Source organism: Ranitomeya variabilis, chromosome 2 (genome assembly GCF_051348905.1).
Source record: "Ranitomeya variabilis isolate aRanVar5 chromosome 2, aRanVar5.hap1, whole genome shotgun sequence".
Lineage (NCBI taxonomy): Eukaryota > Metazoa > Chordata > Amphibia > Anura > Dendrobatidae > Ranitomeya > Ranitomeya variabilis.
The window spans coordinates 427,539,084-427,565,183 of record NC_135233.1 but is presented as its reverse complement, the minus strand read 5'-3'; the positions used below and the strand labels follow the sequence as shown (position 1 = coordinate 427,565,183).

The window sequence follows — 26,100 nt, the reverse complement described above, 5'->3', positions numbered from 1 at the left end:
ATTTAGATTGTGAGCCCCAATGGGGACAGCAATGATGATGGGTGCAAAAATTGTAAAGCGCTGTGGAATATGTTAGCGCTATATAAAAAATAAAGATTATTTACTGACGTTACACAAATACACATACCCTAAAGTGACCCCTACAGGTACAACATGGGATTACAGTTTAAAAGCATTGCCCTGGATGTAACATATGGAGGGGTCAGGAGCGTGCGTGTACGGGAGCCTCTGAGTCTTAGTCTTAGTCTTCTTTCACACTAGCGTCGGGCTCGGCCCGTCGCAGTGCGACGGGCCGAGGTTACCGACGCTAGCAGTGAATGCGCCGCACAACGGGGGCAGCGGATGCATTTTTCCAGCGCATCTGCTGCCCCATTGTGAGGTGAGGTGGGGGTGGAGCTCCGGCCGCGCATGTGCGGTCGGAAAAAGCGGACCGTCTGCAGCAAAAAACGTTACATGTAACGTTTTTTGCTCCTGGCGGACCGCCACAACATGGCGCAACCGTCTCACGACGGTTGCAACGTGTGTCAATGCGTCGCAAAGCGTCGCTAATGTTAGTCTATGGGGCAAAAACGCATCCTGCAGACAACTTTGCAGGATGCGTTTTTTCCCCTAAACGACGCATTGCGACGTATTGAAAGAAACGCCAGTGTGAAAGTAGCCTTAGAGGGAGCGGAGTCTTCCTTTCTCATAACTGGGGATCGGGGTCGGTCACCCATCTGCCCTGTCAGTCCGGCACATTGCAGGTATGAGTTTTTGGTGAGCTGTTATTTATTTTTATGCTGTTGCATTGCGCCAGTATTACTATCATTCCCCATGCTGTGGCATTATGCCAATATTGTTATGTTTAGCAGCTGGGGGCATTCTCGGCATAGAGGCTTACTATTAGGTTCAGGCAGGTGCAATATGGGTGATCTTGCCCGTTTTGGTTGCTAGGAGCACACCGTTTTTTCTCCCCTTTTATGCATCATTGTACTGTATCTGGCGGTTTTTATACTATTTAATAAAGTTTGCATTTTACATGGGACTTCATGGCTGCTGTTTCCTTCCTTTTGCCTTCTCAGTTATGTTTGGTAGCTAGTCCCTATTGGGTCCTTATGCATATTTGATATTAATTTTCATATTTATTATCTTTGTATATGGCTCCAATATGCTTGCTTCAATAACGTTTCTATATCATAACTGTGTCTTATAGACAGCTCCTTTAAGGAACGCTCCTTTAAGGCATTTTTAGTTTGTGTCTGAGCAGCTCCGGCCTGTGGAGGAGGGTGATGATTACAGGAAGGAAGCAATATGTATGCTGCACTATGACTTGCAGACAATGTGATGACGGTGCCCCCCGGCCCCCAGGGATGCCGGTGCATCATTGTGCATGAGTAATGGGTTATGGATCTACTCAGCAGCGCCCTCTGCTGTATGCAGGGAGTGACTGCAGGATACTTGTATATTACAGACTTCTATATTACATCAGGTCTGTAATATACTCACCATTGCCCGCCGTGACCTTGCCGTGTCATTAAATAGATGGCATAAAGGGACCGTTCTCTCTTCCGTCCCGTCCGGCTCTGTCTCTGCAAGATAACGCCTGCAGTCGCTTTTCATGCCTTTGAGCTGTGAATTGGCTTCAGGGATTTACAGTCTGTCTGTTTTCTGACTGACTGCCAGGACTGCAAAAAAAAATAATGCACGGATGGCCGCGAGCTTCAGGCATTAAAGGGAAATTAGCCTGTGCCATAGCGGCGGATGGGATTACAGCTGCGGAGTAAGATTATGGCGCCGTGATGATCTACAACACTGCAAAATGTGACAATGGGGTGTGGATCTTACAGCATGATGTCACGGCGCAGTTTACTACTCCGTGGCGCCAATATTGGGTCCATTCAATGTAGGGATCACATAGCAGGCCAGACGTGGTGCTGGACCCCAGGATCTAAGGGGCTCCCTGGGATTGGGAGGACACCAGGTTGCAGAGTGAGCGCTGACTGGTTGAGCGAGGTGATGGAAAAACAACCTAAACACGGTCAGGACCATAATGTGATAAATAAGCGTTGGGTCAGACAAAATCCAGGGGGTCATTGGATGGAAATCACATCTATCCCATGGCATCAGTGCATCATATCGCCCCTATGTCAGCGTCATGCCCTCCTGCGTTGGGTCCACACTAATGCCTGACTTGCCCTATTGTACGCTGACAGCCGGGAAACTCTAATCACGGCCTCATGATTTACATACAGCAGAGCAGCGGTTAACAAGATTTTGGGACAATTATTGCAAGAACTAATGGGTGCACAGAATATTAGTCACTGGGGGCTAGTGATATTGGGGGTTTCTTCTCCAGCTGTTGAGGTTTCCAGCCCTGTTCATTGATTCGCTCAGCAGGGAATGTTACATTGTATCCTTATGGAATTATCATGTAATTAAAGTCATTACATTCTCTGTACATCGATGACGTAACAAAGCGGAGTAGATTCATTTGGAGAGTTTGTCCTAGATGAACCCGAATGTATAAGGAATAGGTTACATTCATCTGATCCCAAAGCCAAACAATTCGGTTCCATAACTGCAGAATCTCAGAATTTTGCAGTTACTTGCACTGATTTTACCACCGACGCAATTGAGACATATTTGACCAAATTACGATGATAGATCTTCATTTATCAAAACTTTCATAAGTGATTCCCCATTCTGGACGCTGCTCACCAGAGGCTGGATACTCCACGTCGTCTATTAGAATAAAATATATATAAAGTCCTTACAGTGAATTAAAAAGTGTAAATTAAAAAAAAACACAAAAAAAAAAACACAAAACCCAACAAATATGATTTATAATATAGGACTGATAGAACTCATTGTCAGTCATTGAGGATCTGTCCCACGGCTATAGGGAATCGGTAATGTTATATTTAATTCAATTGTACACAAATACACTAGTAATATTCCAAAAAGTGATAAAACCTTAGAAAGAAGCACCTATAAGACTTGCTCACAACATACACTTATACGTATGCTCACAACTTGCATTTATACGTCTGCTCACAGCATGCATACATACATATGCTCACAACATGCAAACACACTTATACGTATGCTCACAACATGCACTTATACGTATGCTCACAACATGCACTTATGCGTATGCTCACAACATGCAAACATACACTTATACGTATGCTCAAAGCATGCACTTATACGCATGCTCACAACATGCAAACATACACTTATACGTATGCACACAACATGCACTTATACGTATGCTCACAACAGGCATAGATGCACTCATATTTATACACTCATTATGCATAGATGCTATTATAGGTATGCTCAAAATGTACATGCATACGTGTACTCATGTGTATGCTCACAGCAGCCATAGATGCACTCATACATATGCTAATTTCTTGCATGGTTCTCCTTTAGGCCGGTTTCACACGTCAGTGATTCCGGTACGTGAGGTGACAGTTTCCTCACGTACCGGAGACACTGACACACGTAGACCCATAAAAATCAATGCATCTGTGCAGATGTCATTGATTTTTTGCGGACCGTGTCTCCGTGTGCCAAACACGGAGACATGTCAGTGTTCGTGGGAGCGCACGTTTTACACGGACCCAATAGAGTCAATGGGTCCGCGTAAAACACAGACCTCACACGGACATTCTCCGTCTGGGGTCCGTGTGCGTGCAGATGACAGCGCTACAGTAAGCGCTGTCCCCCCCACATGGTGCTGAAGCCGGTATTCATATCTTCCCTGTAGCAGCGTTTGCTATAGAGAAAATATGAAGAATAGTGTTAAAAATAAAGATCCATGTGTCCGCCGCCCCCCCCACCCCCTGTGCGCCCCCCCCCCCCCCCCCCCCCCCCCCCGCTGGTCAGAAAATACTTACCCGCTCCCTCGCTCCTTCCTGGTCTGGCCGCGCCTCCTACTGTATGCGGTCACGTGGGGCCGATCATTTACAATCATGAATAGTCGGCTCTGCCCCTATGGGAGGTGGAGCCACATATTCATGACTGTAAATGATCGGCCCCACGTGACCGCATGCAGGAGAAGCCGTGGCCAGACCAGGAAGCAGCGAGGGAGCGGGTAAGTATTTTCTGACCAGCGGGGGGGGCGCACAGGGGGTGGGGGGGCGCCGGACACATGGATCTTTATTTTTAACACTATTCTTCATATTTTCTCTACAGCAAACGTTGCTGCAGGGAAGATATGAATCGCAGCTTCAGCACCATGCAGAGTGGGTACCACACGCTCCGTGTGGTACCCACTCGCCATACGGGCGGCACACGTGTGCCGCACGTATGGCCTCCGTGAGTTCCCAGGCACACGGACACGGATAACTCCGGTACCGATTTATTCCGGTACCGGAATTATCTGGACGTGTGGGACAGCCCTTATGTTGTGCTGTCAACAGCCATAGATGCACTCACAGATATATGCATACATTTCCTCATTCATGTCCTCACATGTATGCTCAGCACATGTATGGATTTAGACATACGTATGCTTACAACACACGAGATGCACTCATACGCATGATCACACCCACACCAACAAATACATGGCTCCATATACGTATACACACATAGAAAATAATGTCCTCTGCAGATGAGGCCAGCGGCAGGCTGAACCTGGAAATAGGCCGTATGAGGTCTGCATACAATGCTCGTGCCTAGGCGGTTACACACATTAATGCGATTGTTACAGCATGCACAGTTACACTGCATAGTATATATGTGTGTGTATGACAATTCCCTGTCCCACCAGGCTCACGCACGATATTACCCTGGAGGAGTTTGAAGACGAAGATTTATCAGAGATTACAGAGATCACCGATGAATGTGGAATCAGTTTGCACTGTAATGAGAGCCGGCGCTGCAAGGTGAGTGACCGCAAAGATGGATCCAGTATAGATCTACAGACCTGTGCGCCCCCTCATAGGCAGAGCTGCCGTCTGATACTCGGACTCTCAATATTAACAAGAAAGTTTCCATTTGTTCACAGCAAGCTGAAGAATGGTCAAGAATCAGCGTCCTGAGCGCATAAGAAAGTTGTCAGTGTTTGATTTCAAAAACTTTTTTTACTCCATTACTGATTTTTATTAATATTATTATTACATGGCTGCTAAATGTAGAGGGGCTGTCTGTGAAATTCAAGACCCAATGTTTTCAGAGGTTGTCTACTGTGACTAATAGAATGGGCCCCAAGCTGAGGACCTTTAAGGAGTGATTTAAAATAGTCCCTTTAATGGAAAGTAGAAATCAGGGATAAATAAGACTTTAAAGTGCAGACCTCCAAGTGCAGACCTCCAAGTGCAGACCTCCAAGTGCACCCTCCAAGTGTCGGTCTCCAAGTGCAGACCTCCAAGTGCAGATCTCCAAGTGCACCATCCAAGTGCAGATCTCCAAGTGCACCCTCCAAGTGCAGATCTCCAAGTGCACCCTCCAAGTGTTGGTCTCCGAAGTGCAGATCCCCGTGCTTTGGCTGGGGCGCAGACCATGCAGTGCCCTGACATCAGCCCTATAAAGTGCTGAAACACTAAAAAGATGGTGTGAGAAATTGGCTCCAGGGTCATGAAAAGAGTGCGGAGGAGAAAGCGAATCCTACTCTCTTCTGTCCGAGATAGCAGAACTCTGTTCCCTAGTGGGGGTCCAGGCTGATTCTCCCTACGTGCCTCTTTTTCGTCTGTGTACTTACCTGGCTATAGAGTTTGTTATACCACTATGGATGAGGAATATCCAGTGACTGGCGAGCTGAGGAATGATCTCTCACATTTTCATTTAAAGGGATATTCCCACTTTCTGTACTTATGGCTCATCCGTCGGATGTGAATCTCACCAATGGGACTAATATCTATTTAGAGAGGTTTACTAGTCCTGTGTTCGAACTGAGTGCCAACATTTCTGGATTTTCAATTTTAAGAAAAAAGGAGCTGCATTTTTATTTCCTTATCCCTTTAAAGATGACATGAGATAGAAATGATCTGTGTACATCAGACAAACTTTCCACCTGAGGCTCTGCCAGCTCTGGCTTAGGGATTTGTCCAATTGTTTTGATGCCTTCCCTAAACTTCATTACATATGCCATCCATATGGTTGTGCCGGGAGCCCAGCAGATGTCACAGGATGTTCTGCGCTGATTGTGTCGCTGCCAGGAGACGTCGGCTCAGCCAAGAGGAGGCTAATGGTGCAGCAGATGGGCGGTGACCATGCTTAGCTTCAGCATAGCTCTGGGGGGGTTCAGTAGTTGTCCCCCTGATATCTGGCTGGCCCAATCATTGTTAGTGACGCTGCATCACTTTCTACTTTTTCTTTTTTCCAATTTCTAATCATTTTCAAGACCTATGCTTGCTGTAAGTGACTGTTTGCTCTCCTGTTTTCATGTACAGGGTTACTGCCTTAAAAGTGCAGGCATGAGTGTTCTCATTCACTGACAGCAAACAAATATTGAAAACTAAAAAAAATAATTCCACAAAGTTGTATATAAGTTTTATAACTTTTATATTCTGATAAACCCCTTAACACTTGGGCGATTTTTCTGGTTTTTTTTGCATTTTTGAACTTTTTTTATATTCTTGTTGACATAGCCATACAAGAGCTTGTTTGCTTCTTGTTGTTTAGTTTTTTTTGCTGGACGAGTTTTAGTTTTGAACGACCTAATTCATTTTACCATACAATTTACTGAAAACCGAGGAAAATTTTCAAGCAAGATGAAGTGGTGAAAAAAAAAAAGCAATCCTGCCACATTTTTGGGGTTTTGTTTTTAGGACCTTCATTGTGAGGATAGCTACTCCCATGGCGAACCTCCATAGATATTTTTTTTTTTTTTTTTTTTAAATCAAGTGGTGGAAAAAAAAAAAACAAACACAAAAAAGTTTTGATTTTTCCATCGATGGAGGTGGCGCGGCTTATTGTGTGTGTGGTGAGCTGATGGTTTTATTGAGGAATATTTTGATGGCTTTTAATTTCCGTTTGTTAGGGAAATGTGTCGCCCGAGCACTTCGCGATTAAATTTTCTTCCTCTTTCTGGTGTTTACTTTACGGGTTAATTAATCTTATATTTTCACACACGAGGTGACACCAAATATCTTTTATTTTTTCATTTTCTTTATTTTTAGTGGGGGTACCTGGGGTGATTTGAACTGTTATTTTTATTTTTTTACATTTAAAAAAGTAATTTTTTTTTTTTTTTCTTCATTCTCTCAGGAAACTTGAACCGGCGATTATCCGATTGCTTATACTATATACCATAATACAATTGTATTGCCGTATTTAGCGAAATTCTCAATCGCCTTTCAAGCTTGGTGCATAGCTGAGCTTCATAGGAGTACCAAGATGGCAGTGATGCCTTCAGCAGACGCCCAGCTACAATGGCAGCCTATCGGCACACAACAATCGAATCACAAGGAACCAATGGAAGCCGGTGTGAATGAGCATCCGCGCGTGTTACATACCCATGGGGCATTAAGGTGTTAAAGGGCATGTCTACTACTTGGCTAACCCCTTCTTAAAAGCAATAGAGACCAATAGAAAATAAAACAAAACCATTGTACTCCCCTCCCTCTCTGGCACCTTTCCAGCGATGTGTCTATGGGCTCTCGCTGATGGGCCGCACTGTTCGCACTTCCCTCAAATGCAAACAGCAGCGCTCGTGTGTGGCATAACAATGTCATGAGCGTGGCGGTAGAGCCGGCGCCAACAATGCTGGAAAAGTGCCGAAGTGCAAGAGGTTTCTAGGGAAGCTATTGCATTTAAGAAAGTGTTCTCCAAAAACATGGAACCCCCTTTAATAACTTTACAAATTAAAAGTTATAAAACTTTTATACAACTTTGTGTTATGATTTTCTTTTCTTTTTTTTTTTTACCACTTTCAATATATGCTGTCAGTGAATGAGAACACTCAAGCCTTACATTCAGAGGTTGCAATTGTGTACATGTCAAGCATTCATTTCAGCCAAGGAATACATACTGTATATTTCCAGCCTCCTGGTGCCTAAAAACATAGTAGTAATAAAAAGTCTGTATTAATAAAGAACTAGATAGGTAATAGATCATAGATAGATAATAGATCAATAGATAATAAATAGATAGATAATAGATGGATAAATGGATAATATATGAATAGATACACTGCCTTGCGAAAGTATTCGGCCCCCTGGAACTTTTCAACCTTTTCCCACATATCATGCTTCAAACATAAAGATACCAAATGTAAATTTTTGGTGAAGAATCAACAACAAGTGGAACACAATTGTGAAGTTGAACGAAATTTATTGGTTATTTTAAATTTCTGTGGAAATTAAAAAACTGAAAAGCGGGGCGTGCAATATCATTCGGCCCCTTTACTTTCAGTGCAGCAAACTCACTCCAGAAGTTCATTGTGGATCTCTGAACGATCCAATGTTGTCCTAAATGCCTAATGATGATAAATATAATCCACCTGTGTGTAATCCAAGTCTCCGTATAAATGCACCTGCTCTGTGATAGTCTAAGGCTATGTTCACACGGTGCGGTTTTTGCTGCGGATCCGCAGCGGAATTGCACTGCGGATCCGCAGCAGTTTTCCATGTAGGTTACAGTACAATGTAACCCAATGGAAAAAAGGACCCGCTGTGCCGACGATCCTTTTTTCCACAGGCAAATCCGCAGCGGTTTTGCCTGCAGAAAAAAGAAGTAGCATGTCACTTCTTTCTGCAGATTCCGCTGCGGGTTTCCAGCAGCACCAATAGGAAACTGCATTTGGAAACCCGCAGTGGAATCCGCAGAAGAAAAAGGATCAAAAACCGCAGCTAAAATCAGCGCTGAATTTAGCTGCGGTTTTTCAAAACAGGACCTGAAAAAAAAAGGATGAAAAAAAGGATCGTGTGAACGTAGCCTAAGGGTTCTGTTTGAAGCACAGAGAGCATCATGAAGACCAAGGAACACAACAGGCAGGGCCGTGATACTGTTGTGTAGAAATTTAAAGCCGGATTTGGATACAAAATGATTTCCAAAACTTTAAACATCCCAAGGAGAACTGTGCAAGCTATCATATTGAAATGGAAGGAGTATCATACCACTGCAAATCTACCAAGACCCGGCCGTCCCTCTAAACTTTCATCTCAAACAAGGAGAAGACTGATCTCAGATGCAGCCAAGAGGCCCATGATCACTCTGGATGAACTGCAGAGATCTACAGCTGAGGTGGGACTGCCAAAAAGTTCGATTTTGGTTTCATCTGACCAGAGAACCTTCTTCCACATGTTTGGTGTGTCTCCCAGGTGGCTTGTTGCAAACTTTAAACGTCACTTTTTATGGATATCTTTGAGAAATGGCTTTCTTCTTGCCACTCTTCTATAAAGGCCAGATTTGTGCAATGTACGACTGATTGTTGTCCTATGGACAATAGGACAAAAATCAGTCGTACATTGCACAAATCTGGCCTTTATAGAAGAGTGGCAAGAAGAAAGCCATTTCTCAAAGATATCCATAAAAAGTGACGTTTAAAGTTTGCAACAAGCCACCTGGGAGACACACCAAACATGTGGAAGAAGGTTCTCTGGTCAGATGAAACCAAAATCGAACTTTTTGGCAACAACGCCAAACTATATGTTTGGCGTAAAGGCAACACAGCTCATCACCCTGAACACACCATCCCCACTGTCAAACATGGTGGTGGCAGCATCATGGTTTGGGCCTGCTTTTCTTCAGCAGGGACAGGGAAGATGGTTAAAATTGATGGGAAGATGGATGGAGCCAAATACAGGACCATTGTTGCAGAAAACCAGTTGGAGTCTGCAAAAGACCTGAGACTGGGACGGAGATTTGTCTTCCAACAAGACAATGATCCCAAACATAAAGCAAAATCTACAATGGAATGGTTCACAAATAAACGTATACAGGTGTTAAAATGGCCAAGTCAAAGTCCAGACCTCAATCCAATCGAGAATCTGTGGAAAGAGATGAAAACTGCTGTTCACAAACGATCTCCATCAAACCTCACTGAGCTCGAGCTGTTTGCCAAGGAAGAATGGGCAAGAATTTAAGTCTCTCCATGTACACACCTGATAGAGACATACCCCAAGCGACTTGTAATCGCAGCAAAAGGTGGAGCAACAAAGTATTAAGTTACAGGGGCCGAATAATATTGCACACTCCACTTCTCAGTTTATAATTTCCACAAAAATTTTAAATAACCAACAAATTTCATTCAACTTCACAATTGTGTTCCACTTGTTGTTGATTCTTCACCAAAAATTTACATTTGGTATCTTTATGTTTGAAGCATGATATGTGGGAAAAGGTTGAAAAGTTCCAGGGGGCCGAATACTTTCGCAAGGCACTGTAGATAGATAATAGATAGATAATAGATAGATAGGTGGATAATAGATGGATAGATAGATAATAGATAAATAATAGATAGTCTGGAGGAGTTGGTTAAGATCTTTTTGAGTTCCATCATTGGAAGGCTAATTAACACCTAACTTTCCCAGATGCTCCTGAAACTGAGACTCGCCCCATAATGTTTATTGCTTTGTATTTGGGCACGATGCATGTCTGGCTGTAGCGGGTCTGGACAGGTGTCCATGTTTCCGGTCCCTGCAGGGATGGTACCGCGTTTCAGCATCTTATCCCCCTCCTTCATCATCCATCTGCTGCTCTCTGTGTTGTCTGCTAATTACTATTCTTCCCGAGTGGCCGCCGTCCTGTGACGTTTCTGCCCATCAGGCTCCTCAGTGACGCAGTCACCGGTGACTTTACCCCACCAGTTGCTTATCAGTCGTCCTGCTTTTCCGTTCCATGATTTGCTTTCTTACAGTGACACATGGGGGCTTCTTAACCTTGTCCCTCTGTGTCCCCCCAGGCAGTCATTCTGTTCACCCCTCACCCTCCCAGCAGGTGATGTCACTCTGTCCCTCTCCTCCCTCCCCCTGGTCCCATGACTCTGTCTCCTGATCCCCCAGAGCCGCCTGCGTGCTGAGCCGGGTGCTGCCCCAGGAGGGGGGGGAGCAGCCAGTCGGATCCAGGCGGAGATGCTTCAGCTGGACCTGATTGATGCTGGCCAACTCCCCGAAGAAGACATCTTAGCTCCTGTGGACCCCCGGCCAATTCTTCCAGCAACTATGGACACCTACAGACCTAAGAGGCCTACAACGCTCAACCTGTTTCCGCAGGCACCACGCACACAGGTACGGCACAAGGCGTAGCACATGCACTGACGTTTTGGGGTCTGATAGGTTGTGTTATATGCACATATGCAAATAATAGAATAATTGTCCAGATGCTTCCAAGGTATGTCACATCCACTGCAATAAATGGAGCCATGATGAATGTATGACCCGAGTACGAGAATAGGGGTCCCCTGTGTGAATGGAGCGGTAGTGAGCATGTGCGACCACTGCTCTAGTCACCGTCTATAGTAGTGGTGGTTGTACACGCTCACTACTGCGCCATTCACTGTCTATAGGAGGTGGTCGCACACGCTCACTACCACTCCATTCACCATCTATAGGAGGTGGTCGCACACGCTCACTACTGCTCCATTCACTGTCTATAGGAGGTGGTCGCACACGCTCACTACCACTCCATTCACCATCTATAGGAGGTGGTCGCACACGCTCACTACCGCTCCATTCACCGTCTATAGGAGGTGGTCGCACACGCTCACTACTGCTCCATTCACCATCTATAGCAGGTGGTCGCACACGCTCCCTACCGCTCCATTCACCGTCTATAGCAGGTGGTCGCACACGCTCACTACCACTCCATTCACCATCTATAGGAGGTGGTCGCACACGCTCACTACTGCTCCATTCACCATCTATAGCAGGTGGTCGCACACGCTCACTACCGCTCCATTCACCGTCTATAGGAGGTGGTCGCACACGCTCACTACCACTCCATTCACCATCTATAGGAGGTGGTCGCACACGCTCACTACCGCTCCATTCACCATCTATAGCAGGTGGTCGCACACGCTCACTACCGTTCCATTCACCGTCTATAGGAGGTGGTCGCACACGCTCACTACCACTCCATTCACCATCTATAGGAGGTGGTCGCACACGCTCACTACTGCTCCATTCACCATCTATAGGAGGTGGTCGCACACGCTCACTACCGTTCCATTCACCGTCTATAGGAGGTGGTCGCACACGCTCACTACCACTCCATTCACCATCTATAGGAGGTGGTCGCACACGCTCACTACTGCTCCATTCACCATCTATAGGAGGTGGTCGCACACGCTCACTACCGTTCCATTCACCGTCTATAGGAGGTGGTCGCACACGCTCACTACCACTCCATTCACCATCTATAGGAGGTGGTCGCACACGCTCACTACTGCTCCATTCACCATCTATAGCAGGTGGTCGCACACGCTCACTACCGTTCCATTCACCGTCTATAGGAGGTGGTCGCACACGCTCACTACCACTCCATTCACCATCTATAGGAGGTGGTCGCACACGCTCACTACTGCTCCATTCACCATCTATAGGAGGTGGTCGCACACGCTCACTACCGCTCCATTCACCATCTATAGGAGGTGGTCGCACACGCTCACTACTGCTCCATTCACCATCTATAGCAGGTGGTCGCACACGCTCACTACCGCTCCATTCACCATCTATAGGAGGTGGTCGCACACGCTCACTACCGCTCCATTCACCATCTATAGGAGGTGGTCGCACACGCTCACTACCGCTCCATTCACCATCTATAGGAGGTGGTCGCACACGCTCACTACCGCTCCATTCACCGTCTATAGGAGGTGGTCGCACACGCTCACTACCGCTCCATTCACTGTGTATAGGAGGTGGTCGCACACACGCTCACTACTGCTCCATTCACTGTGTATAGGAGGTGGTCGCACACGCTCACTACCGCTCCATTCACCATCTATAGGAGGTGGTCGCACACGCTCACTACCGCTCCATTCACTGTGTATAGGAGGTGGTCGCACACACGCTCACTACTGCTCCATTCACTGTGTATAGGAGGTGGTCGCACACGCTCACTACCACTCCATTCACCATCTATAGGAGGTGGTCGCACACGCTCACTACCACTCCATTCACCATCCATAGGAGGTGGTCGCACACACGCTCACTACTGCTCCATTCACTGTGTATAGGAGGTGGTAGCACATGCTCACTACCGCTCCATTCACCATCTATAGGAGGTGGTAGCACACGCTCACTACCGCTCCATTTACTGTCTGTAGTAGTGTTACAGTGGGCCTTCTGTGTAATCTACTGCTTGTGATCATGTTTGATGTCATGAAGGCTATGATTAACGGCAATGTTAGCAAAGTATAGCGCTGCTCATCCTAATCCTCCTGGTGACACTCAGGGACACTGTTATATTGGATGGTGGCCTGTGTGGTCAGTCATTGTCATACATGGACCTTTTAAATAAAGCATTTGATACAGTGTCAAATAATACTCCCATATAGTGCTGAAATAATGCCAACCCATAGGAGCCAACATACGACGTATGCAAATTCAACTAATGTCGCTGCACAGCAATGTCCCAATAATACTGCTATACGACATAACAGTATATATGTAGCAGTGTTACTTGTGGTGGTGACGGTTTGGGGACCCAAGTTATCGGTGCTGCCCCCCTTCAACACCACAAGGGTCGTAAACTCCTAACACCTGCTCCGAGAGCAGTGAGAGACTGTAGGACAACTCTCATGGAAAATTTGGGCGTTCACAGACAAAGGGGAGACCACCCGGCCACCAGAACAATTGGCAAAGCTCCTGAAACCTCCCTGAAAAGAAAAATATTATAAGTTTGATCAAAAGGTTTTATTTTTTCCATGGAGGAGGCATGGAAAAGTTGTGGCCCGAAAAAAAGGTGCCATGGCTGTCAGGAACGATCATGTCGAAATGTGGACAAGTATGAAGGTCCCCTGTCTGATAATGGTCGGCTGGGCGTGGGTGACCTTTGGGGTGGTCACTGGCCACCACTGAAGAGGGTGGTGATGGTGCCCATAGATGTATGATGGATCCCATGACGTTCCTTAGTTTATGGAGTTAGCAGTGATATTCGGCCAACTATCTGGCAGTATTATCTGGCACATCAATGAATCACTCCGGCACCATATGGTACGACATAGGCGGTGTCTATACGGCACACCTGACTCTTTGCTGGCCCTGAAGCTGAGTGACGGCCATGTCAGTACTCATTAGTAGACAGCTGGCCGGGGATGAAGGCTGACGTCTCAGAATATGGGAATATCCTGTGACCGCAGCATGGAGTAATCTCTGCTAATAGGAACGTGTAATCCTTGAGGGGCGGTTAATGGGATGAGGACAGGCTCATGGCTTACCCCCCCATGTCGGCCTGTGACTATCAGTCCTCATCTATATTCCTCTTCTCGCACTCGTTCTCCGCTTTCTCGCTCTGCCCCATTAGCGTTCGTTGCCATAGCTACAGTAACTTGTAACCGCTCCGGACTGTGTTGAGTCATCCGAGATCCCACTGCCTGACACCGGCCAACCACCCCCATCAGTCGCGTCCCCGGACGCATCGTGACCCGTGTCACCCATGCCCACGTTCTTCGTTATTTGCCAAGTACTGACTGATGTCTCCGGAGCGGGTCACCGAGGGCCACAGGTCCCATAATGGATCAGAAATAGGTGTGTGAATGTGGGATGGTCACTCTCTTCATAGATTTCCTAGCCTGGCTGATAACAGAGAGCAATAGATTGCCTACAAAAGGCAGAGTAAGGGCTTAGACTTATGACCCTATAAGAGGGCTGAATCATGGGGTGGGGACCCATAAATGCCCTCCCGTCATGGCTTATTCTTTATTTAATAAATAGATCGCATGAAAATAATGAACTTTGTAATGTGTCTTATGGGAGAGATCTGCTCCGTTCTCCTCCAGCATCGAACGATCACTCTTACTGCACGTGTAAAGTGTGTCTTCAGTCAAAGCAGACATCCCCATTTCTGAGATAGGAGGCGACAGCCTGCGCTCATAAAGAGGGAGGAGCTAGAGGCAGAAGCATCATAGAGGAGGGGCTAGAGGCAGATACAGTCATAGGGGAGGAGCTAGAGGCAGATAGTCATAGGGGATGAGCTAGAGGCAGATAGTCATATGGGATGAGCTAGAGGCAGATACAGTCATGGGGAGGAGCTAGAGGCAGATACAGACAGAGGCGCTAGAGGCAGATACAGACGGGAGCAGCTAGAGGCAGATTCAGTCATGGGGAGGAGCTATAGGCAGATACAGACAGGGGAGGAGCTAGAGGCAGATACAGACATAGGGGAGGAGCTTAGAGGCAGAATCAGAGGAGAGGAGCTTAAAGGCAGATACAGTCATAGGGGAGGAGCTAGAGGCAGATACAAACGGGAGCTGCTAGAGGCAGATACAGACAGAGGGGAGGAGCTTAGAAGCAGGTGCAGACAGAGGGGAGGAGCTAAAGGAATAAACAAAGCATAGAGGGGAGGAGCAAGAGGCAGAAACTGCCATAAAAGGGAGGAGCTAGAGCTAGAAACAGACATAGAGGGGAGGAGCTAGAGACAGATATAGTCATGGAGGGGAGGGGATAGAGGTAGATCTAGCAATGGAGGGGAGGGGCTAGAGACAGATACAAACAGAGGGGAGGCGCTAGAGGCAGATACAGACATAGAGGGGAGGAGTTAGAGGCAGATACAGACAGAGGAGAGGAGCTAGAGGCAGATACAGACATAGAGGGAAGGAGCTAGAGGCAGATACAGACATAGAGGGGAGGAGCTAGAGGCAGGTATAGACATAGAGGGAAGGAGCTAAAGGCAGATACAGAGAGAGGGGGAGGAGCTAGAGGCAGATACAGACATAGAGGGAAGGAGCTAGAGGCAGATACAGACATAGAAGAGAGGAGCTAGAGGCAGATACAGACATAGAGGAGAGGAGCTAGAGGCAGATACAGACATAGAGGGAAGGAGCTAGAGGCAGATACAGACATGGAGGGGAGGAGCTAGAGGCAGATACAGACATAGAGGAGAGGAGCTAGAGGCAGATACAGACAGAGAGGAGCTAGAGGCAGATACATAGAGGGAAGGAGCTAGAGGCAGATACAGACATAGAGGAGAGGAGCTAGAGGCAGATACAGACATAGAGGAGAGGAGCTAGAGGCAGATACAGACATAGAGGGGAGGAGCTAGAGGCAGATACAGACATGGAGGGGAGGAGCTAGAGGCAGATACAGACATAGAGGAGAGGTGCTAGAGGCAGATACAGACGGGAGGAGCTAGAGGCAGATACAGTCATAGGGAGGAGCTAGAGGCAGATACAGACAGAGGGGATGAGCTAGAGGCAGATACAGACAGAGGCGCTAGAGGCAGATACAGACGGGAGGAGCTAGAGGCAGATTCAGTCATGGGGAGGAGCTATAGGCAGATACAGACATAGGGGAGGAGCTAGAGGCAGATACAGACATAGGGGAGGAGCTTAGAGACAGAATCAGAGGAGAGGAGCTTAAAGGCAGATACAGTCGTAGGGGAGGAGCTAGAGGCAGATACAGACGGGAGCTGCTAGAGGCAGATACAGACAGAGGGGAGGCGCTTAGAAGCAGGTGCAGACAGAGGGGAGAAGCTAGAGGCAGATACAGACAGAGGGGAGGAGCTTAGAGGCAGAATCATATAGGGGAGGAGCTTAAAGGCAGATGCAGATAGAGGGGAGGAGCTAAAGGAATAAACAAAGCATAGAGGGGAGGAGCAAGAGGCAGAAACTGCCATAAAAGGGAGGAGCTAGAGCTAGAAACAGACATAGAGGGGAGGAGCTAGAGACAGATATAGTCATGGAGGGGAGGGGATAGAGGTAGATCTAGCAATGGAGGGGAGGGGCTAGATACAGATACAAACGGGAGGAGCTAGAGGCAGATACAGACATAGAGGGGAGGAGCTAGAGGCAGATACAGACAGGGAAGGCGCTAGAGGCAGATACAGACAGAGGGGAAGACCTCGAGGCAGATACAGATATAGAGAGGAGGAGCTAGAGGCAGATACATACATAGAGGGAAGGAGCTAGAGGCAGGTACAGACATAGAGGAGAGGAGCTAGAGGCAGATACAGACATAGAGGGAAGGAGCTAGAAGCAGATACAGACATAGAGGGGGAGGAGCTAGAGGCAGATACAGACATAGAGGGGAGGAGCTAGAGGCAGATACAGACATAGAGGAGGAGCTAGAGGCAGATACAGTCATAGAGGAAAGGAGCTAGAGGCAGATACAGACATAGAGGAGAGGAGCTAGAGGCAGATATAGACATAGAGGAGAGGAGCTAGAGGCAGATACAGACATAGAGGGGAGGAGCTAGACAGATACAGACAGAGGGGAGGAGCTAGAGGCAGATACAGACACAGGGGAAGACCTCGAGGCAGATACAGATATAGAGGGGAGGAGCTAGAGGCAGATAAAGACATAGAGGGAAGGAGCTAGAGGCAGATACATAGAAGAGTGGAGCTAGAGGCAGATGTAGACATAGAGGGGAGGAGCTAGAGGAAAATACAGACAGAGGGAAGGAGCTAAAGGCAGATACAGACATAGAGGAGAGGAGCTAGAGGCAGATACAGACATAGAGGAGAGGAGCTAGAGGCAGATACAGACATAAAGGAGAGGAGCTAGAGGCAGATACAGACAGAGAGAAGGAGCTAGAGGCAGATACAGACATAGAGGGGAGGAGCTAGAGGCAGATACAGACAGAGGGGAGGAGCTAGAGGCAGATACAGACAGAGGGGAGGAGCTAGAGGCAGATACAGACAGGGGAGGAGCTAGAGGCAGATACAGACAGAGGGAAGGAGCTAGAGGCAGATACAGACAGGAGAGGAGCTAGAGGCAGATACAGACAGAGGGAAGGAGCTAGAGGCAGATACAGACATAGAGGGAAGGAGCTAGAGGCAGATACAGACAGAGGAGAGGAGCTAGAGGCAGATACAGACAGAGGGGAGGAGCTAGAGGCAGATACAGACATAGAGGGAAGGAGCTAGAGGCAGATTCAGACATAGAGGGAAGGAGCTAGAGGCAGATTCAGACATTGAGGGGAGGAGCTAGAGGCAGATACAAAACATTCTGCTGCGAGTTCTTCTGAGACGACAGGTACAATTTAAATGAAAATGTCACATTTTCAGCCCATTAACCCCTTCTCATAAAGCATAATATTGCACCTTGCTCATCCCGGGCACGGCGTTGCGCAGCCATGCTTGTTTTTGTCTTGTAAAATATTTTTGGGTGATAAAAATGTTGAAATTTTTACAGGACACTTTAAATAACAACTCCCTGGCAAAAAAATACAGCTGGCAAGAAAGAGTGTCCCACTCATCCTCCCCTCTCAAGACGGGTAAGTGGGATACAGAAATTCTGATTTAAAAAAAAATCTGAATTCTAAGGTTCAAATACGGTAATTACAATTATGAGGTAAAAAGGACAAATTGTGAGATAAAATGTCTAAAAGAAGAATGGCAGAATAATTCTGAGGTTACAAAAAAAATCTGCAGAAAAAAGGGAAAAAAAAGACAGAATTCTGAGGTAAAAAAAAATCAGATTTCTGAGAGGAAACAAAATTAAAATTCTGAGGTAAAAAGTAAAAATTCTGAGCTCAAATGTGAGAATTCTGAGGCACAAGTTCAAAATTCTGAGGTAAAAAGCCAAAACTTGTGAAATAATAACTAGAATTTATAGGTAAAAAAAAATTATGAGAGGGAAAAGTTAAAATTAAAGAGTCAGAATTCCAATAAAGCGTTAGAAGTTTGAATTTTTACCTCAGAATCCTTCCTTTTTTATCTCCAGAAATTGTAAGGGTAAAAGAAAACTGAATTTGGAGACAGAAAAAAAATCTTAACTCTGGTAGAAAATTGAGAATTAGGAGGTAAAAAAACATAACTAACAATTTTCTGAGGTGAAAAGTAAAAATGCTGAGGTAACTTGTCAATATTTTAGGAGAATGGCAGAATTCTGAGGTGAAAAGTCAACACTTCTGAGGTAAAAGTGTTGGAGGTAAAAGTCACAGTTCTGAGAGACGCAAATTAGAATTTGGAGAGTAAAGTCGGAATCCTGAGGTACAAATTGATAATAAGAAAAAGTCGTCAGACGTCTGAGAGAAAAGGGTGTAAATTCAAAGATAAAAAGATCAAAATTTTGAGGGAAAAAATAATCATTCTTTATTTTTTTCCCCCTCAAAATACTGAACACAAGTAATCTCTTATGATTTCACGTATATTAGAGTTCTGACATTTTTGTAATCTCCGGATATTCTTGTTCTTCCTCTGCGGCTTCTCTCTAATATCAGGACCGGTTTAATGTGGTGAATATTTGTCTATTATTTTTTGTGTTCTTACATTTTGTGTTCAGGATGATTTTATACCCAGTGAGTTGTACTATGGTGGTCTTTATTAATCCATGGTGTCATCTGGAGGCCTGTGGGCCTGTTGTAAACAGCAATACAGTACATTCACCCATTTATAGAGGCCAGAAATAAAGATGGAGGCGTGGAGGGAACAATCAACACTTTTTTAACCCCTTAGTGATGGAGCCAATTTTTTTAAATCTGACCAGTGTCACTTTATGTGGTAATAACTCTGCAACACTTCAACAAATCCCAGTGATTTTGAGATTGTTTTTTCGTGGCACATTATACTTTATGATAATGGTAAATTTAGGTCAATATGTTTTGTGTTTATTTATAAAAAATATCAAAAATTTGAGAAAAATGTTAAAAAATTAGCAATTTTCAAACTTTGTATGATTATCCCTTTAATCCAGATAGTCATACCACAGCAAACCATTAATAAATAACATTTCCCACATGTCGGCTTTACATCAGCAGCATTTGTAAAACATTATTGTATTTTGTTAGCATTTTAGGAGGTTTAAAAATGTAGCAGCAATTTTTCATTTTTTCAAGGAAATTTACAACATTTATTTTTTTAGGGGACTATCCAGGTTTGAAGTGCCTTTAGGGGTCTCATATATTGGGAAACCCCCAAACGTGATACCATTTTAAAAACAGCACCCCCTGACATATAGAAAACTGCTGTCAGGTAGTTTATTAACCCTTCAGGTGATTTTCAGGAAATAATGCAAAGTGGCATGACAGAAATGAAAAAGTGTATGTTTACCACATAAATGCGGCTTACTCCTGAACAGGTTACAACAGCCGGCAGACTCTAAGGCCGCTATTTGGTCATGAATTGCCATCGCAAACATCAGGACCACAAAATCATGATCTGAGGGCACCAATTGGGATAAAGAGGAAGCCCCCACACTCTGTTAACCATTTATAATGATGTAGTCACTATTGACAGCAGCATCTAAGGGGTTAAACAGATATGGACGGTGCAAACACTGATCTTGGCTAATGCAGCAAGTTGTCAGCTATAGTGTACAGCCGACAGCTGCTGGATTGTCACCTGTATGGGGAGGCTATTCTCTTATATCTCAGGTCAGTTAAAAGACGTATTGGCTGTCATTAAGGGGTTAAGATTAAATATTTTATTGTTTGCACCATAATAAAAAAAAAAGCCTCTGAATGGCAAAAAAGACACCCACAGTGCCCCATAATAGTCCGACAATGTGCCCCAAAATCACCCATAGTGTCCCAATAACAGTATGTCACAGTCTGCCCAAATAAGTGTCACCCAGTCAGTGCCCCAATAACAGTGTCACCCTCAGTCAGTGCCCCAATAACAGTGTCACCCACAGTCAGTGCCCCAATAAGTGTCACCCACAGTCAGTGCTCCAATAACAGTGTCACCCACAGTCAGTGCCCCAATAATTGTCACTCACAGTCAATGCCCCAATAAATGTCTCCCACAGTCAGTGCCCCAATAACAGTGTCAGTCAGTCAGTGCTCCAATAAGTGTCACAGTCAGTGCCCCAATAAGTGTCACCCACAGTCAGTGCCCCAATGCCAGTGTCACCCACAGTCAGTGCCCCAATACCAGTGTCACCCACAGTCAGTGCCCCAATACCAGTGTCACCCACAGTCAGTGCCCCAATAACAGTGTCACCCACAGTCAGTGCCCCAATAACAGTGTCTCCCACAGTCAGTGCCCCAGTAACCGTGTCACCCAGTCAGTGCCCCAATAAGTGTCTCCCACAGTCAGTGCCCCAGTAACAGTGTCACCCACAGTCAGTGCCCCAATAAGTGTCAGTCAGTCAGTGCCCCAATAAGTGACTCCCACAGTCAGTGCCCCAATAAGTGACTCCCACAGTCAGTGCCCCAATAAGTGTCTCCCACAGTCAGTGTACAGTCACTGTCAGTGCCCCAATAACAGTGTCAGTCAGTCAGTGCCCCAATAAGTGTCACCCACAGTCAGTGCCCCAATAACAGTGTCACCCACAGTCAGTGCCCCAATAACAGTGTCACCCTCAGTCAGTGCCCCAATAACAGTGTCACCCACAGTCAGTGCCCCAATAAGTGTCACCCACAGTCAGTGCTCCAATAACAGTGTCACCCACAGTCAGTGCCCCAATAATTGTCACTCACAGTCAATGCCCCAATAAATGTCTCCCACAGTCAGTGCCCCAATAACAGTGTCAGTCAGTCAGTGCTCCAATAAGTGTCACAGTCAGTGCCCCAATAAGTGTCACCCACAGTCAGTGCCCCAATGCCAGTGTCACCCACAGTCAGTGCCCCAATACCAGTGTCACCCACAGTCAGTGCCCCAATACCAGTGTCACCCACAGTCAGTGCCCCAATAACAGTGTCACCCACAGTCAGTGCCCCAATAACAGTGTCTCCCACAGTCAGTGCCCCAGTAACCGTGTCACCCAGTCAGTGCCCCAATAAGTGTCTCCCACAGTCAGTGCCCCAGTAACAGTGTCACCCACAGTCAGTGCCCCAATAACAGTGTCACCCACAGTCAGTGCCCCAATAACTGTCTCCCACAGTCAGTGCCCCAGTAACCTTGTCACCCACAGTCAGTGCCCCAATAACAGTGTTACCCACAGTCAGTGCCCCAATAATTGTCACTCACAGTCAATGCCCCAATAAATGTCTCCCACAGTCAGTGCCCCAATAAGTGTCAGTCAGTCAGTGCCCCAATAAGTGACTCCCACAGTCAGTGCCCCAATAAGTGTCTACCACAGTCAGTGTAGTCACTGTCAGTGCCCCAATAACAGTGTCAGTCAGTCAGTGCCCCAATAAGTGTCACCCACAGTCAGTGCCCCAATAAGTGTCACCCACAGTCAGTGCCCCAATAACAGTGTCACCCACAGTCAGTGCCCCAATAAGTGTCTCCCACAGTCAGTTCCTCAATAACCGTGTCAGTCACAGTCAGTGCCCCAATAAGTGTCAGTCACAGTCAGTGCCCCAATAACAGTGTCAGTCACAGTCAGTGCCCCAATAAGTGTCAGTCACAGTCAGTGCCCCAATAATAGTGTCAGCTATAGTCAGTGCCCCAATCAGTGTCATCCATAGTCAGTGCCCCAATGACAGTGTCACCCACAGTCAGTGCCCCAATAACTGTCTCCCACAGTCAGTGCCCCAGTAACCTTGTCACCCAGTCAGTGCCCCAATAACAGTGTTACCCACAGTCAGTGCCCCAATAATTGTCACTCACAGTCAATGCCCCAATAAATGTCTCCCACAGTCAGTGCCCCAATAACAGTGTCAGTCAGTGCCCCAATAAGTGACTCCCACAGTCAGTGCCCCAATAAGTGTCTCCCACAGTCAGTGTACAGTCACTGTCAGTGCCCCAATAACAGTGTCAGTCAGTCAGTGCCCCAATAAGTGTCACCCACAGTCAGTGCCCCAATAACAGTGTCACCCACAGTCAGTGCCCCAATAATTGTCACTCACAGTCAATGCCCCAATAAATGTCTCCCACAGTCAGTGCCCCAATAACAGTGTCAGTCAGTCAGTGCCCCAATAAGTGACTCCCACAGTCAGTGCCCCAATAAGTGTCTCCCACAGTCAGTGTACAGTCACTGTCAGTGCCCCAATAACAGTGTCAGTCAGTCAGTGCCCCAATAAGTGTCACCCACAGTCAGTGCCCCAATAACAGTGTCACCCACAGTCAGTGCCCCAATAAGTGTCTCCCACAGTCAGTTCCTCAATAATCGTGTCAGTCACAGTCAGTGCCCCAATAACAGTGTCAGTCAGTGCCCCAATAACAGTGTCAGTCACAGTCAGTGCCCCAATAACAGTGTCAGTCACAGTCAGTGCCCCAATAATAGTGTCAGCTATAGTCAGTGCCCCAATCAGTGTCATCCATAGTCAGTGCCCCAATAACAGTGTCACCCACAGTCAGTGCCCCAATCAGTGTCATCCATAGTCAGTGCCCCAATAACAGTGTCACCCACAGTCAGTGCCCCAATAACAGTGTCACCCACAGTCAGTGCCCCAATAACTGTCTCCCACAGTCAGTGCCCCAGTAACCTTGTCACCCACAGTCAGTGCCCCAATAACAGTGTTACCCACAGTCAGTGCCCCAATAATTGTCACTCACAGTCAATGCCCCAATAAATGTCTCCCACAGTCAGTGCCCCAATAACAGTGTCAGTCAGTGCCCCAATAAGTGACTCCCACAGTCAGTGCCCCAATAAGTGTCTCCCACAGTCAGTGTACAGTCACTGTCAGTGCCCCAATAACAGTGTCAGTCAGTCAGTGCCCCAATAAGTGTCACCCACAGTCAGTGCCCCAATAACAGTGTCACCCACAGTCAGTGCCCCAATAATTGTCACTCACAGTCAATGCCCCAATAAATGTCTCCCACAGTCAGTGCCCCAATAACAGTGTCAGTCAGTCAGTGCCCCAATAAGTGACTCCCACAGTCAGTGCCCCAATAAGTGTCTCCCACAGTCAGTGTACAGTCACTGTCAGTGCCCCAATAACAGTGTCAGTCAGTCAGTGCCCCAATAAGTGTCACCCACAGTCAGTGCCCCAATAAGTGTCACCCACAGTCAGTGCCCCAATAACAGTGTCACCCACAGTCAGTGCCCCAATAACAGTGTCACCCACAGTCAGTGCCCCAATAAGTGTCTCCCACAGTCAGTTCCTCAATAATCGTGTCAGTCACAGTCAGTGCCCCAATAACAGTGTCAGTCAGTCAGTGCCCCAATAACAGTGTCAGTCACAGTCAGTGCCCCAATAACAGTGTCAGTCACAGTCAGTGCCCCAATAATAGTGTCAGCTATAGTCAGTGCCCCAATCAGTGTCATCCATAGTCAGTGCCCCAATAACAGTGTCACCCACAGTCAGTGCCCCAATCCGTGTCATCCATAGTCAGTGCCCCAATAACAGTGTCACCCACAGTCAGTGCCCCAATAACAGTGTCACCCACAGTCAGTGCCCTAATAACAGTGTCAGCTATAGTCAGTGCCCTAGTAACAGTGTCAGTCAGTGCCCCAATAAGTGCCAGGCATAGTCAGTACCCCAATAACAATATCAGCCACACTCAGCACCCCTTGATATTGTGAACCTGTTAGTGCCCCAGTAAAATAATAGGAGCCACAGCTATGGGCATCTCCATGATACAGCCATCCAGGGTGCCGCAATGTCAAGCACTGCCAGGGTCTCCGTAGCACGTACCAGTGTGTCTGCGCCCCATAACACAGCCATCCAATGTGCCCCACTGTCATCCACACAACATCATCAGTCAGTCCCCTCATAACATTGTCCGCTATAGTCAGGGCATCCATGGCACATACCAGTGTCAGCGCCCCTTGTCCCTGCCCCCATAATGAAGTGTGCCCCGATGCATCAGCCGCAGTCAGTGTCCCAGTAACGATTGGGGCCAATCTATGAATGAACATATTTGGGATTATGGCGGCTGATCCAGGCTGGAGGTCTCCTAGTGCCTCGTTCTGGGGTCCTGGAGGTCTACCACTGTTCTGTCTGATGACATAGGGCCATATGAATTCATACAACACCCTCCTAATTTTTGTATCTGTTTTTTATCTGGTCATACAGGAGAGACAACCCCATCCAACGAACACATATGTCTGAGCGATGAAGGGAACCCACCAGCCGTGACGCAGGACCGTGGGACCTCCACCGATACACCCTGCAGACGTCACAATACCACCCAGAGTGCCAACGATCCCTCCGGACGTTCCTCTGCTAGGACACGCTTGGACCCTCAAAGAGACCGCATCCGTTACCAGACAGATGTAAGATTGGAGCCTACAGAAGAGATATTCCTGACACCCGTGCAGAGGTCATCCGACCCTCCAGAACCCGAGAGACCATTTGTATCCCAGGCTGGACCCTGCCGCATGTCTGTCAGCTCAGATGCAGACATTAATGTCCGTCCTAACAACGGGAGCAGACAGCAGTTCTCCATTAGCGAAGAGGAGGAGGAAGGGGAAGATGGGGTGGGGTATCTCGGGTGTCCTGGAAGGGTTGGTGGTCCTCGAGGACTTCAGAGGTCATCGGTCAGCTCGGACACCAGCGGCTTATCTTATGACTCCGTCAAGTACACGTTAGTGGTGGACGATAACGTGCAGCTGCAGTTGGTCAGTCTGCGGCAGTGTTACGCTGGGTACAGCGATGACAGCGACAGCGGCACCGTTTACGACAACTGCGTGTCCTCACCGTACGAGTCGGCCATCGGTGAGGAATACGAAGAGGAAGATGAGGAACAAGTGGGGGCGTCCGGGAGGGAGGGAAGTAGAGTCCGTAGGTCCATGTGCTTATCGGACACCACTTCTCCAGACGGCGACGTCTCTTACTCCAAAAAGTTCCTCAACGTCTTCATGAACGGACGGTCGCGCTGTACGAGTGAGTTTACGAGTGAGAAAATTCGTTCTAATCTAATATATTTCATGTCTGTCGTCCTGTCTTGTCAAGTGCATATGTGTCGGCGTGCAAATTTGGTGCAAGAAATTAATATAAATTTGGCTCGTTCAATGTGCCGATTTTGTTAGCTTGGTGGCCCTGATCCATCATTCTTTTTGGATGTTTTTTTTTTTTTTTATATAAAAAGTTATTTATTTATTTTTTTAGATAATTTGATATGTGCACTAATATTATGTCCTGTCGTAGTGCCACAAACAAAAGTTTCAAAAGTGAATTAAATGAAAACATCTGGATAATAGACAGCATGTCCTTATTAAAGGACGAAAAATGAAAAAACTTTTGTAAAAATGGGGCAGAGGCCATAATGAATTTGGGTCCAAATAAAGGTGCAAA

The 26,100-nt window shown here is 46.7% G+C and overlaps 1 protein-coding gene across 4 annotated transcripts in view; it reads left to right on the top strand.

The window, feature by feature from the left end:
• Nucleotides 1–26,100, top strand: part of MAPK8IP1 (mitogen-activated protein kinase 8 interacting protein 1) — a 76,359-nt gene that overhangs the window by 36,150 nt on the left and 14,109 nt on the right. For 2 of the 4 annotated variants that reach the window (XM_077286915.1, XM_077286917.1), the window contains exons 2-5: nt 4,760–4,874; nt 10,935–11,159; nt 18,225–18,306; nt 24,880–25,701. In XM_077286915.1, the coding sequence (XP_077143030.1) occupies nt 4,760–4,874; nt 10,935–11,159; nt 18,225–18,306; nt 24,880–25,701 (1,244 nt within the window). The remainder of the gene's footprint in view (nt 1–4,759; nt 4,875–10,934; nt 11,160–18,224; nt 18,307–24,879; nt 25,702–26,100) is intronic. The other 2 variants (XM_077286916.1, XM_077286918.1) reach the window with 1 other exon arrangement.